The sequence below is a fragment of the Neofelis nebulosa genome, chromosome 12 (assembly GCF_028018385.1).
Source record: "Neofelis nebulosa isolate mNeoNeb1 chromosome 12, mNeoNeb1.pri, whole genome shotgun sequence".
Lineage (NCBI taxonomy): Eukaryota > Metazoa > Chordata > Mammalia > Carnivora > Felidae > Neofelis > Neofelis nebulosa.
Genome location: NC_080793.1, coordinates 31,576,804 through 31,595,207, shown reverse-complemented (window position 1 = coordinate 31,595,207; position 18,404 = coordinate 31,576,804). Strand labels below are relative to the sequence as shown.

Sequence of the window (18,404 nt, the reverse complement as noted above, 5' to 3'; positions counted from 1 at the left end):
TAAACCCACAGATTCAAGTAGTGAGAAATCTCCAAGCAAAAAAACCTAAAGGAATCTATGCCAAGATACATTAATAGTCAAAAGACAAAATACATATCTGATAAGAAACTTGTATTTGGAATGTAAAACAACACTTACACCTTGAAAGCAATAAGATAAACAACCCAGTCAAAAAAACGGAAAGATTTGAGTAGATATTTCACAAAAGAAGATGTAACAGCTGATAAGCACATCAAAAGATGCTCAATATCATTTGTTATTAAATGAAAATCACAATGAGCTATCATCTCATAACCACTAGAATGACTATAATTTAAAAAAAGATAGGCAATAAAAATGTTAGGATGTGGCAAATGGGAATTGGCTTACATTGCTGGTATCCATGTAAAATGGCACAACCAATTTGGAAAACACGTCCACAGTTCTCTTAAATATAATGTAGCATATGACCCAGCAATTATACCCTTAGGTATCTAACAATGAGAAATGAAAACATGTATCTACACAAGACTTATGCACAGATGTTCTTAGCATCATTACCCACAATACTAGATGCAACCTAAGATTGGATACAGCAAAAATTAGAAACAACCTATGTTTCTACCAGTTGGTGAAGGTGCTATAGATACACAGTGGAATACTATTCAGCAATAAAAAGGAAAAAATTACTGATATGTGCATTATGACATGAATAAACCTCAAAAACAGTGCTAAATAAAAGAATCCAGGTCAAGAAACCATATATTGTATAATTCTATTTACTTGAATACGGAAAGTCTCTATAGAGACAGAAAGTAGATTAGTGGGTGACTTGGCTGGAGAAGTGGTAGAGTGGTCAGGGAGGTGCTGGTGAGGAAGATGATTCTTTTTGGGGTGAGCAAAAAGTGCTAAAATTGTTTTATAGTGACAGTTGCACAACATGGTAAATTTACTAAAATATCATTGAATACTTGAAATGGGTGAATTATATATATATAAAATATGCCTCAATGTAGTTAATTGTGTGTGTGTGTGTGTGTGAAATCTCTGTACACGTAAAAAGCTAGGTTGTATTTTGAGCTAAAAGAATGAAGATAAAGGAGATTTTATATGATACTCCAAGTCTTGTCTTATATTCTCCTTTTCATTGCTATTTTTTTATTAACCATCTGGAGAAACCATCTGAAATACTAGGTGTCTGATGCCTTTGCTTTTTCTGGTACCCATGCTTGCTTTGGGGTGATTAAAAGTTAATTTTCTTTTCAAATATATGGCACTGTGAAAGAAGTACAGACTCCTCTAAATCATAGATACGTGTATTCTAAGATATTTGGATTAAGGGTAAAATGTAAAGAATATGTGGTTGCCAGATTAACTCAACCTGTACCCTACATATGGATTCTTTTGTAATTGTAAAAAAGTTAGTTCTTCCAAGGTCCCAAAAAAGAATGGTGAAATAGATTTATTATGGGTATTACTTTATAACAGATAATATCTGATTTTAATTGAAAAATTAAGTTGCCTAAAACCTAAGTAATTTAAGCGCTGTGATTGATGTGGACTTAATACCACATGTAAATGTTAAATTTGATCAGAGAAAGTTTTAATCAAGTGAGAAGCTGGTATCTCAAAAAGAATGAAACGTAAAATCTCTTTCTAGAAAAGGTAAGGAGGACTTTACAAAGATAGAATTAAGTTAAAAATATTAATTCATGACCTTTAAGGAAAGTGCAATCCTGTGTCACTCTTCATGCAATAATCCATGACAACTATTAGGAAGGGTAACACAGAAACAGAACAGGCAAAAAATAATAACTATCAAGAACAGGTACCTGAAACATATTATGTGTTGCTTTGGATAGAAAATAAAGGTGTAGTGGAAAATTCTTTTCATCTGGCCTTGGAAGTTTTATAAAAGTCTAAAACCTCAACTTGGTTGTTTGGTTAATTTTTATTCTTCTTAAAAAAACAAATCTAATACAGGAATATTTTTGGTTCAAGGTCAGAGATATTCTATCAAATACTGAAAATAATCTACGGTTGCCTAGATACTCCATTTTTGTAAGTTGAGAGATTTTATTATGGTGTTTTTGTGTTTGGTACACACACACACGCACACAGGGCTGAGAGAACTCAGTGAGAGGGATCAGTGATGTATTAATCCAAAATAATTAATAATCAAAGGAGCAAGGGCAAAGAGTGGTCAGGGTAAGAAGTCAGGGGTTAGTGCCTCAGTACTAAATGTCAGCTCCAAAGGTAGAGGCAAGGGTAGAAACAAATCTTGCAAACTGGGAGAATCAGGCCTAGAGAGAGGAGATCTGAGCAGTATGGAAAACAACAAATGTATTGTAGCAGAAACTGCCTTTCATGGCATGAGGGCAGTCTACTCAGGTAAAGCAAGGTGCAGGTCTAGGCAATTAGAATTCGATTCACTGTAGCTTTTTTTGCAGGGGTGGGGGGTTCACTACCTGTCATTTAGACTCTAGACTGCTCATGGCTAGTATATACATGTCTTTTCTCTGAAATGATGATTAGTCTGACTTGATTATGTTATAGATCACTGTTTGCATTGTTTGCACACAGCTTGTTTATCTAGATGGTAGCTGATATTTTCATGTAAATCCCTAAGGGACTGCTAAACTTATGGTTCTTATACCATGCTACCTGTTTCTATTTCAGCCTGGCCAGTTTTAGACGGTGCAGCCTTGCTACATGGTGTAAGAAATGGCTGTAGGAAACAACACTCAACGAAGTTATTCCATCATCCCGTGTTTTATATTTGTTGAGGTATGTGTATTTTTTGCCTTTATGGACAAATCAGAATAATAGTAGTTTTTATGCCGAGAACTTCGATTATTTTACAAAATTAATCTTCTCATTGATAAATTTTGGTAGCACAAATATTGGTAAGGAATAAATTATTCAAAGCACTCCTTGAATTTGAAGCCATACAACAAGAAGGTTCATCTATGGGATACAAAATAATTTATTCCTTTTATTTCCAGTAGTGACTTGAATGTATGAATTATGAATGCAGCATTTAAAGTAGATAGTTTTTAAAAAATAAATGTTGTATATAAGTGAAGAATCACAGATTCTGCTCTTGAAACCAATATTGCACTATATGTTAACTAAAATTTCAATTAAAAAATAAATATCATATTTCAGGAGTTAATAAACCAGATTGTGTACAGATGATGTTAGTTGACAGATTTTGCCTTACAGCCCAAATAAAGAAAAAAAATCTTAGAATTGACTGTTTCCACTGGGCATTTTTTTTTAAAGTAGAGTATTGAGAGCTTGTGTAATGTACAATTTATTTTGGTCGTGAATGATTTTGTTGAGTTGCTCTAAGCCTGTACCAACAAACGCTTCTCCAGCATCTTCTTGGTTAAACTCCTTACACTCCCCCACTGTACCTCACTCTTTATAATGTTTTTATGGAGGAGGCAGAGACCTGGAAATTTTAAGAAATTTGTAATCATATGATGCAAAAAAGAAAAAGCTAGCTACTCCAGGTTATCTCAAAATAAGATGTCGATTTGCCAAAGATATTATTTCTGCCTTCTCAAGACATAGGTAGAGCATCTAATGGGTTGTTTTTTATCCTAAAGATTGGCTTTAAAATATGACCATGTAAAGAGCTGAAGAGTAAGTGTCCTGAGATTCCTTTCTGGGTAACTGCCAGGAGTGTCTTTACATCCCAAGGCCCAGCTGTAGCATATTCTTATATTATGGGATCTTTTTGGCTGAGTGTGGGAGGAACATGCATGTTGATCCATTTAACTATCCATGTGAGACAGACAACACTTGAGTTAAACCACTACTTATATTCAAAACTGTACTTTCAATATATACGTTGCTTAAACATCTTCTGTGCATCAATGCAAGAAGTATTTTTACCTTCTACCTCTTGAAATAACTTTGTCTGTCTATATAGTCTGTTGAATAATTTTGAACATTCTGATTTGGGGCCAATAAACATGGGTTTGGCTGATCCTTGAGTTTCACTTGCAGACATCCCTTGGTAGTTTAGATGAACAAATAATATTTGATTTCTTTTCTGGTGATGTTTGTGAATCTGTTTGTATTGCAGAATTAGGGGGAAATAGAACATTAACTTGGGACAGAGGTGTTCATATAAGTCAGGAGACCTACAGACTCACACTATGCTGAATCACTGAAAGGGTAAACAAAGAACTTTTCTCTCAACATAAACACATGTTCTTAATACTCTTCCTTTAACTTACTGTAGAAGGCCTAGAATAACTCCATTCAGACAATAACTATACCTTATGTATATCGTGGGTTCTAGTTACCATTGTTCATATTGAAATTTTAACGAAGGAAAAAGAGTCCTTTCTCATGCTGCTCGTGGGGAAAATGTAGAAGACTATAGCACTATGTTGGTCTTTCAATGTTAAAATCCTTTGTTGTAAGAGAAATAAATTTGTAAAGTAAGCTGGGGGAAATCGGACAATAAGTCATCTGATACTATCTTTATCTTCCTGGTAGCAATTTTACTTTAAATTTTCTTAAAAATCAAATAGGATCTAAACCTCAAAGTAAGAGGTTTAATTTATTGCTGGAAGGTATATCTCTGAAGATTTTTGGTCCTCTGATGAATGAACAATGAGCGGACGGGTGGAGCAAGCAACAAGAGATATAAATCGGTCTTTCTCTGCCTTAACCTTAACAACCATAAATATAAGTCTAAAAACCTGAGAAAGGAAAGACAGTTTGTTCTTTTTCTTGTTGTATTGTCCTTATTTTGCATGGAAGTTTAAAGTACATCAGGTGTACAATTTAGTGATTCAACACATACACACAACACCTGCTGCTCATCACAAGTGCACTGGCTAATAGTACACTATGTTAACTAACTGGAATTTAAGTAAAAACTTAAAAAAATAGGGTACATCAGTGACTTCTCTCAGAAATAAGCAGGAGAAAGAAAAAGAGGAAGTGAAGTGAAATAAAGTAGAAATTGAGAGGGGAAGAGGTATATCTCAAAGTGGCTGTCATGATTCTCCTGTATTTTAGCTGTCAAATACCTATAATTGTATGGACCCCAATGTTCATTGCAGCATTATTTACAATAGCCATGATATGGTAACAACCTAAGTGTCCGTCCATGGATGAATAGGTGAAGAAGTTGTGGAATGGACACATAATGGAATATTATTTGACTATAAAAAGGAATGAAATCTTGCAAAATACAACAATATGGATGAACCTTAAAGGCATTATGCTAAGTGAAATAAGTCAGTCGGAGAAGACAAATACTGTATGATCTCTCTTACATGTGGAATTAAATTTAAAAAACACCAAGTTCATAGATACAGAAAACAGATTAGTGGTTGTTGGGGGGGAGAGGGGGAGAAATAGATGAATGGGGTCAAAAGTTAAAAAAATATTTTTTTAATGAAGAAAAATTTTTAAAAATATTTTCTCTTAATAGTGCTCTTCTGAGATTGAGCAAGAAAACTTTGAATAAGACCCAGTTGGGGGTGGGATGGGGTATAAAATGAAAAAAACACTTACCGTTTACGTACATTATGCCAGGGATATCAGAAAACTTGGTCAAAAATAACTTAGTTAAAATGTCAATTTGATCAATGAATATCTTTTCACTATCACTTCTTAATTATGAAAGAATTCAAACAGAGGAAATATAACATACACCAAAACCAAATCTTTCCATATGTGCTTCAAATGTTTTCTCAAGGAAAAAAAATATTTTTTCAAGGAAAATAAAATATTACAAATATGGCTGAAGTCCTACTGTCCTGGACCTGGAAGTAACTATCTGTGAAGTTGGAGGCTTTATTCCCTTGTATGATTCTCATTCATATTTTCATATTTTTCCTATATATCTACATATTCATAAACAATACCTTAGGGAGATTTTACATAAATGATACCATATTGAACTTTCCTTTTGCAACTTGCCTTTTCATTCAACAGAATGTTTCTGACATTTATCCAGATTGGCAATCCATTCCTTTTAAATTGTGGCATTTTATCTCATTGCATGAATACGCCCACTGAGGGACAGTTTGGTTGATTCTTTTTTGTTTTCCTGACTCTTATTTTACTCTTACAGCTTTCTTTGGCAGAAAACGTTCTTATTTCTGTCTCCATGTCCATGTGTCCAAGAGCTTCCCTTGGATTCACTCCTAGCCGTGGAATTGCCAGGACATGATTACGTTTCCCTGTGGTTTGCTTCAGTGTGAGACCAATACTGAAATTTTTATCCGTTTCCTTGAGGAAACTTTGTTAAACTCTAGACTGCGTCTGTATATTTCTTAGATTTTTTTTTCAGACAGTTATATCATCTGCAAGTAGTAGCAGATTTGTTTCTTTTCTAGTTTTTACAACTTTTTCTTATCTTTTTGCTTTGCTTAAGACCTCCAGCGCAATGTTAGATAGAGGCAGTGGTGGAAGCCATCCATGCCTCATTGCTGACTTTAAAGAGAATATTTCAGGCGTTCTGGCATGAAGTTGTAAATATGGACTTTTGTTCCTTTTTCTTTTTCCTTTTTTTCCGTTTTCTGCCTTCTAGATTAGATTACTTCTTTTGTTTTAATCTCCCTTTCGGTTTTAAATTATAGATTCTATTTCTCTTCTTTTAAACCTTACTCTTCAATTAAAAAAATTTTTTTAATGTTTTTATTTGTTTTTGAGACAGAGAGAGACAGAGCATGAGCAGGGAGGGGCAGAGAGAGAGGGAGACACAGAATCTGAAGTAGGCTCCACGCTCTGAGCTGTCAGCACAGAGCCCGTCACGAGGCTTGAACCATGAACTGTGAGATCATGACCTGAGCCTAAGTCGGACACTTAACTGACTGAGCCATCCAGGCGCCCCATTACTCTTCAATTTTAAATATTTAAAGTTAACAAACAATAAGCTTAACCAGTAGCTCTTCGCTTCTTGTAAATAGTGATGTTCTTAAGTCACTTTGAAATCTTGGGTGTCATTCTTGATTTTATATCCTATTTAAATTTTTTCACTAATTTTTCAGTCCTGGCTTCTTTGAATTTACCTGCATATTCATTTTCTTTGCTCACCCTTCCTCCCTTTATTCCTCTCCTTCTGTCAGGGTTTAATTTCCTCATGAAACTGAACCTTTAGTAGTTCTTTCAGCATGGACCTGATGAATTGTAAACAGTTACAATATTTATCTGACTTTGTCTTTATAATACAATTAATCTGGAAGGGCAGTCTAGCTTAGTACTGAATTCTGGATTGAATAGTTTATTCTACCTTCTGAACTTCCAGAGTATTAAGCCATTTCCCTCTCCTGCACCGTGCAGCCTACCTTTATTTTTGCTTTGAAGACTCTTCTCTTATTACTGTTCTTTTTTTAAAAAATTTTTTTTGATGTTTATTTTTGAGAGATAGAGCATGAGTTGGGGAGGAGCAGAGAGAGACACACCCACACAGAATCAGAAGCAGGCTCCAGGCTCTGAGCTGTCAGCACAGAGCCCCACGCAGGGCTCAAACCCATGAACCATGAGATCCTGACCTGAGTTGAAGTCATACTCTTCTTGATAGGTAATCCACATTTCTCTCCAGTGGCTTTGCCATTTTTCTCTTTGCTTTGGTGGTCTGTAATTTCATATAATAATGTTTAGGTGTGAGTTTTATACTGGCTAGAATTTATTTTATATCTTGAGTGTGAAAAGTCACATTTGTACCAATTCTGTAAAAGTCTCAGGCACCACATCCTCAAATACTCTCTCTCCTCCATTCTATTTTCTTTCTCCATTTGATATGTTGGATCTTCTTCTCCGTCTTTCTGTATTCCATGTCTCTTAACCCATCTTGTTTTTTAATTTCTGGAAGTTCTATGTGCAAAAATCTTTTTGTTTGTATAGTGTCCCCATGCTTACAGTTTTTCTTTTATATTCTTTCAGATTATTCTGTTTTCTGAAATTATTGGTATGCTAATCCTCCTGTATGTTGTACCTGCCATCTCTGGCTCATGGTGGATTGTTTCCTTATTTATTTTTGTAATTTTTTAGCTCATTTTTTAGCAGAGCTTGCTTCTTCTGTAGGATTCATGCAGGCCTTAGATTTTAAGAGTCTTTGGGGGGATTTTGCATGTTTCTCTTGGGCTTACGCTTCTATATTCAGAACCCAAATGTGACAATCCCAAAGTATAATTAGGTCAAAGTTCACCTTCCTTGTAGTCTTCCTATGACAGTAGGTGGATTTATGTAGAACATTCTTTCTCTGAGTGAAAAAGCAAGGTTCAGGAATGCTGGCTTTTACACAGCAGTCTCCATTCACACTCAGGTCCTCACACCTGGTCCTCATGGACATTAAACCCCAAATCTTGTTATGGAGTTTGACCTGTACCCCTTTCTCTACTCCCATCTGGGTCCACTGTATCGTCAGTTTATTGGGTTACCACTCTTCTTTTCAGTACCCTTTTTGATTCAGCTCATCTATGAATGATAAAAATAAAAAAGACAAGCCATTGTTTGTAGATGTTTGCAGTGGGATGTTTTCAGGCCATCTTTGTTCTGTGAATGCATTCATTTATTATACACTTATCTATTCAGTACCTTTTTTCCCCCCAAAGTCACTATGTGTTTTGCCCTTTTTGCATACTTCAGTTGCTAACCAGGCTTCTGTAACTTGAATCTCATCAAGTTTTTCATAGAGGCAGGATTATTGGGCCATGCTTGAAATGTGTGTGAAGGATGGAGGGTGGAAATGAGAGCCAAACAGTGCCCACAGTGGAGCACTGATGTGCATTTTCTTAGTGATATTTTAATTCTGCAAGCATAAAATTTTGACTGAGGGATGTTTTACTTGTGGCAGTTGGTGAGGTGAGTAGATACAAGCCAGCACCTAAAAATTCAAAAGTGAGGACAAAGTGGAAGCCTGCCTGGGACCCACCCAGAAGGCCGAACCAGTGGTGGAGAAGCTGTCTGGCAAAGGAGTACATAGCACAAAAGGTCTTATAGTGATAACAAGTCAGGAAAGCACAGTTCCGAGTAATCCTTGGATGCTACCAAAATGAGAAGATATCACTGGAGAGAGAACAAAGTTTGTAGATAAAGAGAGTAGACACAGAAGGTAGTGGGCTGAAAGGGAGGGGATCAACACAGAATGGATTGAGAAGTATGATCTGTAATGGGCAACCCAGGTGCTTCCAGAAATCATGCCCTTGAATGTTAGGTATTCAGAAAAGCGTCTCCTTTGGACATTTCCCCGTGTCAGCTAATCCTGAAAGTGTACTTGCCATGCTGGCTGGAGCCTCTGAAATGAAAAGCCTTTGACAAGTGAATAGTGATTTTTTTTAATGTTTATTTTGAGAGAGACAGAGACAGAGACAGAGTGTGAGTGGGGAAGGGGCAGAGAGGGAGGGAGACACAGAATCTGAAGTAGGCTCCAGGCTCTGAGCTTCAGCACAGTACACGACTCAGGGCTTGAACTCACAAGCTGTGAGATCATGACCTAAGCCGCAATTGGATACTCAACCAACTGCACCACCCAGGTACCCCAAACAAATAGTGATTTTTAAGGACTAGAATATAAACTTTTCTTTTGCTAATAAGAGTGAAATCCAGAATCACTAAAATTCCAAGATGGTCCATGACAACATTTCTTTTTTTTTTTTTTAATTTACATCCAAATTAGTTAGCATATACTGCAACAATGATTTCAGGAGTAGATTCCTTAATGCCCCTTACCCATTTAGCCCATACCCCTTCCCACAACCCCTTCAGTAAACCTCTGTTTGTTCTCCATATTTAAGAGTCTCTTATGCTTTGTTCCCCTCCCTGTTTTTATATTATTTTTGCGAGTGAAGTCATATGATATTTGTCTTTCTGTGACAGGCTAATTTCGCTCAGCATAATACCCTCTAGTTCTATTCATGTAGTTGCAAATGGCAAGATTTCATTCTTTTTGATTGCTGAGTAATACCCCATTGTATAGATACAGCGCATCTTCTTTATCTATTCATCCATTCATTGATGGACATTTGGGCTCTTTCCATACTTTGGCTATTGTCAATGGTGCTGCTATAAACGTTGGGGTGCATGTGCCCCTTCAAAACAGCATACCTGTATCCCTTGGATAAACACCTAGTAGTGTAATTGTGGGGTCTTAGGGTAGTTCTATTTCTAGTTTTTTAAGGGACGTCCATACTGTTTTCCAGAGTGGCTTCACCAGTTTGCGTTCCCACCAGCAATGCAAAAGAGATCCTCTTTCTCCATATCCTCGCCAACATCTGTTGTTGCCTGAGTTGTTAATGTTAGCCATTCTGACAGGTGTAAGGTGGTATCTCATTGTGGTTTTGTTTGTATGTCCCTGATGATGAGTGATGTGGAGCATTTTTTCATGTGTAAGTTGGCCATCAGAATGTCTTCTTTGGAGAAGTGTCTATTCATGTCTTTTGCCCATTTCTTCACTGGATTATTTGTTTTTGGGGTGTTGTTTGATAAGTTCTTTATAGATTTTGGATACTAACCCTTTATCTGATATGTCATTTGCAAATGTCTTCTCCCACTCCATCCGTTGCCTTTTAGTTTTGCTGATTGTTTCCTTTGCTGTGCAGAAGCTTTTTATTTTGATAAGGTCCCAATAGTTCATTTTTGCTTTTGTTTCCCTTCCCTCTGGAGACATGTTGAGTAAGAAGTTGCTGCGGCCAAGGTCAAAGAGGTTTTTGCCTACTGTCTCCTAGAGGATTTTGATGGCTTCCTGTCTTACATTGAGGTCTGTCATCTATTTTGAGTTTACTTTTGTGTATGGTGCAAGAAAGTGGTCCAGGTTCATTCTTCTGCATGTTGCTGTCCAGTTTTCCCAGCACCACTTGCTGAAGAGACTGTCTTTATTCCATTGGATATTCTTTCCTGCTTTGTCAAAGATTAGTTGGCCATATGTTTGTGGGTCCATTTCTGGGTTCTCTATTCTGTTCCATTGATCTCAGTGTCTGTTTTTGTGCCACACGACATTTCTAACCAACGGCTTTCAGCCCTTCCTGGATCTGGTTCTACTCAAGCAATGAAAAATAGCAAATGCTGAACTAGACAAAAGCTGAAGAAAGAGGCAGCAGGAGGAGTAGAAAATTAACAACTTTTAAGTGAACATGAGGACATCTACTTTCTTATCCTCGTTTTTGCTACTTGAAATCAATTATATTAGTTTTTGGTGAGGATAAAGGTTCTTACAATAAACTAGCTATAAAGTAAAAAGAGTGATCAAAATAATCAAATATCCTCTTTCTGTGTTTTCCATCCTCAGTCTTTTTTTCTCCTTCTCAGCTTCCTCCTTCCCTACCTCCTCCTTTCCCATGTACTACTCTCCCCTCTGTACTCCTGATCCCCTCTCCTGCCTTTCCACTTTCTTTCTCTTTCTTCTTCTCTGTCATTTCAGCAACACCTCTCACACTTGAGGATCAACAAAAGGAGGGTTTCCCTGAGGGAAAACACACCCAAATTAGAGTAGAATTTTTTCCCTAAAAATGAGAACATGCACTAAGATCCCCCTTACCCACCCCAAATCATTGCCAGTGTATTTTCTCAAAATAGAGAGAGATTTTGGGACGGAGATACCCCTTTTGACAAATCTTCCCAGATACCAGTGGATTCTTCTCAAGACAATGTCATTGCATTCTCTGTAAAATCAGGAACAACTCAGTCAAGTCGCTTTCAAATATATTCATGCTAACAGCAAAACTCTAAATGGAGCTTAGCTTCCTTGGCAGATAATATTAAGTACCAGGAGTTTGGACATAATGAACACAATTGTTGCTTGATGTGTACAGATGTGACAGTTTTATCATTTTGACGGTTACTTGTACTTGCAATTTTTATTGCCTGTTTTTGACAACTCATTTTTCTCAGCTGGAACCTACCAGGTGATTGTTATAAATGCCAGCCTGAAGATAAATAATCTCATGAAGTTCTGCAAGAATTTGGTGGTTCTGAGTGTCTTTCTTCTCTTGGGCCAGAAGGCACTGCACATTATCGTTTGGGGACAATGACATTTCTAGGCCTCTGTCAGTTTGTGTGCCTCCAACGTAAAAAGAAGAGTGAGTCTTGGCCTTGCTGTCTGCTCTTTCCTTGCAATTTAAGGTTTAGCAGATCTGACCACCTTGTTCCTGAGACTTAGATTGTAGCTACCTTAGATCTTTGTATTTAAGTCACATCCAGAACTTTCCAAGGAGAAAGTATCAAAATCTCATCCTCATGTGTAGTGGGATACAAAGAGAAAATAAGGTGATGTGAAAAGTCTGGGGTTTGAATCTTGGCTCTGCCATCCACTGCTGCTATAAACTTGGATAACTACTTTGCACTTCAGTTGCTTCATCTGTGAAATGGAACAACAAAAACCAAAAAACAAAAAAACTTCCTCTTGGGCACTTCTGAGAAATAAATGAGGGTAAGGCACCTAAAAGTACTTGCCAAGTAGCAAGTGGTTGATATTAACAAAAATAATTAAAGTAACAGCTTCTACCCAATAGAAAACAGATACAAAACCAACAAAGATGAAAAGTAAAACTAACTACACAGACATTTCAACATAGACACCAAAACCCTGACCCTTAGAGAGTTTAATATAGCAGTTTAATCCCCAGATACATCACGTTGCTGGGCTTAAGGGGATAATGTTTTTAGAATATATATTAAGATGTTGTTGGAAAGGTTTAAAACAAAGCAATGAAAAATCTGTTGGTCCTGGGGCGCCTGGGTGGCTCAGTCAGTTGGGCGTCCGACTTCGGCTCAGGTCATGATCTCGTGGTTCGTGAGTTCGAGCCCCGCGTCGGGCTCTGTGCTGACAGCTCAGAGCCTGGAGCCTGTTTCCGATTCTGTGTCTCCCTCTCTCTCTGACCCTCCCCTGTTCATGCTCTGTCTCTCTCTGTCTCAAAAATAAATAAACGTTTAAAAAAAATTTGTTGGTCTTTTAGATTGCAATGACACGTGCAAATTATAAAGTACTTTCCTATGCCTTTTCCTATTTAATCATCTCCTTGACTCATGTTTGCAGTATGGAGCCAAAGGACAATGCCAACATTTAGGTAGCTATTATTGTTTACGTTTATTTATTGAGAGGGTGGGGAAAGAGCCGAAGCTGGGAAGGGCAGAAAGAGAGGGAGAGAGAGAATTCCAAGCAGGCTCCGTGCTGCCAGTGCAGAGCCCGTCACGGTGCTCAATCCCATAAAAAACAATGAGAATGAGATCATGACCTGAACTGAAATCAAGAGTCAACTGAGCCCCCGAGGCATCCCTAGGTATCTATTATTTTTCACAGTATCAAGATAGCAGTGTTGATTTTAAAAATGAGATATGGTTGCCATCACCCTCTATCCTTGTCCTCAGGTACTCTTCCAACTGAGTGAGGGTTCCTCTGTCCTTCAGCATTGAGTCTGTTCAAGTTGGATGTTCTGAGATCAAGGGCCCAGTTAAAATAAACTGCTATCCAGAGAAAATAAGTCAAAACTAAGAGACTCAGTCTGGCCCTCGAGGACAAAAGATCAAAAGAAGAGGAAATATGGTTCCAGGCGAAATCAGATGGTTGGGCTCCAAGGGAAGGACTAGGAGCTGGGCCTGGGAAATCATTCCCACCTCACCCTCCTCCTGTTTTCCTTACTGGTTCTACTCCTTCACCCGCCTACCCTTTCAAAGATAATACAATGCCCAACCCGACTTTGAGGGAACATACATATCTCTTATAAGTGTAAGAACAGATGTGCAATCTCACTGGTAATCTAAATCTAAAAATGGTAATGCTGGTAACTATAAAATACCATGGAAGGATTTTGAATAGGTCAGGGGTACAGCCAGAATGAGAGCAACTTTGCTCTTGTCAGCATTCTGAAGAAATACATAGCTCTCTGCACATATCTCAGAATGTAAGTTATACAGATTTCACAGTTCTTTAAATCTGAAAATACTGATATTACACCATTAAATGCACCATATTTGACATTTGTGTGGTGTTCTATTATAGAACTGGAGTACTTAAAAATATCAGTAGGATAACATTGACCCTATGCAATAGGAATATGTCTTCACATTTTAAATTTCTAATGAAGAAACTGAGGTACAGAGAGGTTAACTGTTTTGCTCAAGACTGCACAGCCAATAGGTGTTAAAGTTGGATTTTCAACAACATAAATTTAGACTTATGTTCCTTCACTGCATATATGTAGGAGGCATAATGATTGGTTTCATAGTATCATTGAAGAAGTGAACTTTCTGTAGTGGAGAACTGACTTAGGTTAGGGAAGTTCTTTCTGGGAAGTTCAGAGACCAGAATTCAAATATGTAGAAATGTTGAAATGTGAATTTCCCTTTCTGTAATCTGCCATTCTTTAAGAGCTTAAAGAGTATTACAGACGGTCCCTGATTTACAATGGTTTGACTTAGATCAAAATGCGAGATGATCCTATCTCGTAGCATTTGAAAATATAATTTAAATATTTTTTATTTTTTTAATGTTTATTTATTTTTGAAAGACAGAGAGAGACAGAGGATGAGCAGGGGAGGGACACAGAGAGAGAGGGAGACACAGAATCTGAAGTAGGCTTCAGGCTCTGAGCTGTCAGCACAGAGCCCGATGTGGGGCTCGAACTCATGAACTGCGAGATCATGACCTGAGCCAAAGTCAGATGCTTAACTGACTGAGCCACCCAAGTGCCCCTAAAAATATAATTTATAGCCATCCTCACTTAGAAGAGGAGGAAGTATAAAATGGCAGTCTGTACCAAGGGAGAGCAACTTGGTACCCTGTACCAGATCTTTAAGATTTTGTATTCCCCTTGGGACCCCAAAAGCACACTCTTAATCTATGCTCCAGAAATAATCATGGATGTGACAGATTTGGGTAAAAGATGATTTATCATTAAATTGTTAATGATGAAAAAGGAAAGCCCCTAATATTAAACTACAGGGCGGGGGGTAAAAATTCTTGTCCATTCAAAAAAGTACAATACTATGCATCCACAAAAAAGATATTGTAGAAAAATACTTAATACCATGAAAAAATACTCAAATTAGATAAGGATATGGGTGAGAGGGAATGAGTTCAAAAGAGTACATAATCTGAGTCTACCCAGGCTTCACCAGACTGTGAGTATAGACGACAGTGACATTATCTGTAAGAACCAAAATCTCACTGTCTAGTGCTCACACCCATTCACAGCAGATTCTAGCAGCCCCAGTCTTCCCTTGTTAAGCCTGGAATTACCACCCATGCTCAGGCAGCAGTGTTTTGGGTTGCTACCCAGAGAACTGAGAATTTACATCCACTCCAGCCAGTGCACATCTATTTCCTCAAGCAAAGAAGGCACATAAAGGTGCCTCGCCCTGCCATTATTAACATTGTTCACAGTGGGGATGCTAATATCTGAGCCACTGTTAGGTTCTCTCCACAGAGGGTGGGCAGAAGCTCTGCTCTCAAACTCAGCATCTCACTTCATCACCTGAGGATTAGTGGGGTGCTGCTGGGTCTTAGGGTTACATCTATAGCCCTTCTGTTCACAGGACTCACACATGAATCCATGGACTTGTGGAAGGACCAATACCTAAGGCAGACACACTTGTCTCCTCTACCCTAATTTTTCTTCTGTTTTCTACATGCAGATTAATTCATAGAAAATGTTTTTGGAGGACCATCAGCGTCACCAATTTCTAAGACTTACCAAGTTGTGTTAGGGTCATGTCAATAGACATTGCAGCTTCAAAGCCAGATAATCTCTCCATTCAAATTCTGCAGTGCAGATGTAAAACATAATACCTTTTTAGAAATACATGTATGTGCCTATACAACTAAATGCCCAGAAAAAAGAGGTATGCATAAAAATCAGTGTTTATCTCTGGGTGTTGGGATTAAATGTATATTTTTTGCATGGAGCCTACTTAGTTTTTTCATCAGAAAAAATTAGGGGCACCTGGGTTGCTCAGTCAGTTAAGTGTCTGACTTCAGCTCAGGTCATAATCTCACAGATGCGGGGGTTCGAGCCCCGCATCAGGCTCTCTGCTGTCAGTGCAAAGCCTGCCTTTGATCCTCTGTCCCCTCTCTGCCCCTCCCCATCTCATTCTCTCTCTCCCTCTCTCTCTCTCTCTCCCCCCTCTCTCTTTCTCTCTCAAAAATAAACATTGAAAAAATTTTTAAAAAGCAGCTATTTAATTTTTTCTTTTTAAAATTGCACTAAGTTATTGATGTATGTAGTATAATGTACATAATTCTTTTTACAAATGTAGAAACTGGTCACTACTTCTTCTGTAATTTGAAAACTCATTATATTCACAAAAAGTCCAATGTCTTACATCATTTCTCAGAGGGGAATTAATTGAAACAATAGTGAGAGTTGCTCTTTCTAACACTTGATTGTTTTTATAACATAACTTGATTGTTTTATAACATGGTTGTCACCAACACCAAGCCTTAGGGGGCATTTCTATAAATAATTATAATCATGCTTTAATTGTTGGTCTTGTTTAGGAAAATATATTTGACTGCTCTGAATTTTCTCTCTCTGGTAGGTTGATATATTAAATTGTTTATTATATAAAATAATGATTGTTCTTATTTTCAGATTTTTTTTTAAGTTTATTTTGAGACAGAGAAAATGCGAGTGGGGGAAGGGCAGAGAGAGAGAGAAAATTGCAAGCAGGCTCCACAAGGTCAGCACAGAGCTTGATGGGGGGTTCAAACTCACCAACCATGAGATCATGACCTGAGCCGAAATCAGACACTTAACTGGCTGAGCCACTCGAGTGCCCCCTTTTTTTCAGTTTTAAAAGGGTCTTTTCTACACATACTTGTGGACCTGTCTTTTTCTACTTAACTGGAAGCTCTGGCCAGAGTATCTACCTATGATACTCAGGATCTTTGGTGCATGTTCTATCAGTGGAGTAAACATATGGCCCCTTCCCACCCCCACGCACCACCACCTAAAACATTTCTCCCCACAGTTAATGATAAAGGCATCACCTCTTAGTGCTAAATGGGAATTTAGATCACTTATGCAAAATCTCTCTTGTCTCAGTTAAGATAACTGAGATTCAGAGAGGGTAAGCAACTTGTCTGAGACCACACACCTGGCTATTAACTGAGTTGGCAACCAAACCTGTAACCCTGACCCTCTCATAATCAATAGCAAATTAAATTAGTTATTCACAGCCAAATGATTCCAAAACAGAAGCTATAAACACTTGGAAATAATTTCTATACAAGAGAAATTATATAAAATATGGTCTATCTTAATATACTTAATATGATGTGAGGAGGAACCATCAAGCGTAGTAGAGCCCAAAGCCTACAAAGATTCTGTAACGGCTCCAGCTGGGAAGGGGTCAAGAAAACATCCCAGAAGAAGTCACATTTAGTCCAATACCTAAAGACTAGTGAGACGCTACTCAAGTGTAGGAGTAGGCTCCAGGGAGGAGTGCTGCAGGAGGAAGGGACACCTTGGTGTGGGCCAAGAGCTGAGAAGGTCCCCCAAATTTGAAGAGCTGCAAGAGTTTGATTAAGGCTAGAGCTTAGAGGAGAAGACAGGGAGTAGTGATGGGACACTGGGGAGGCAGGCAGAGGCCAGATCGAGAGGTATCTTGCAGGCCCCAGGAAGCAGTTTATCTTAAGGGTTTGATGGAAACCGGAGCACTCCAGTAAGGATATTTTAAATTTATGCCTTACCTGGTAATATGAAAGGGCAGGGAAGTGTGATGAGATCCTGGTGCCAAGGAGAAGAGCCATGAGCTCAGGTTTTCACCATTTACAATAGATACCTTCTCTCCCCAGACTATCCTTTTTTTCTTAAGTTTATTTATTTATTGAGAGAGAGAGAGAGAGTGTGTATGTGTGTGTGTGCACGTGCGTGAGCAGGAGAGGGGCAGAGAGAGAGAGGGAAAGAAAGAGAATCCCAAGCAGACTACACACCAGCAGCACAAAGCCTGACTCAGGGCTCAAACTCATGAACCATGAGGTCATCATGACCTGAGCCAAAACTAAGAGTCAGACACTTAACCAACTGAGCCACCCAGGCATCCTTCTCCAGATGATCCTTCTTAGTAAAGAACAAGTGTCATGGTGATGGGGTTCTCCGTGCCCACTCTCCCTACTACATAATAGCTATGAAAAATGTGAAAAGGACCAGGGACTATGCTACCGAAAAACTTCTGAGCATAGAAAGTATCTTTTAGAACTGCTGTATCATCACCCTTTATCATAACCAAGGAAACTTTGAAAAAGACCATCTCAACAGTTGGGTCTATCTTTCAAGTTTCCCCAAGCTGCACTAGGTTACGTGCTGGTTTCTTATAGCAGAGGTCTGAAGATAGTTTTTCCCTAAGATTACTGACCAGGATATATAAACACAATGACTTCATTTTCTGTCCCTGTGTCCACTCTTCTGTCCTACTTTCCTCTTAAGTTCACTCCTGCTCATCACACCATGTGT

The 18,404-nt window shown here is 38.1% G+C and overlaps 1 protein-coding gene across 4 annotated transcripts in view; it reads left to right on the top strand.

Moving 5' to 3' along the window:
- PLPPR1 (phospholipid phosphatase related 1) overlaps window positions 1–18,404 on the top strand; it is a 327,119-nt gene that overhangs the window by 196,643 nt on the left and 112,072 nt on the right. For 3 of the 4 annotated variants that reach the window (XM_058694746.1, XM_058694744.1, XM_058694747.1), the window contains one exon: window positions 2,659–2,766. In XM_058694746.1, coding sequence (XP_058550729.1) covers window positions 2,704–2,766 — 63 coding nt within the window. In that variant the 5' untranslated portion in view covers window positions 2,659–2,703. Of the gene's footprint in view, window positions 1–2,242; window positions 2,371–2,658; window positions 2,767–18,404 lie in introns of those variants that run through there. The other variant, XM_058694745.1, reaches the window with a different exon arrangement.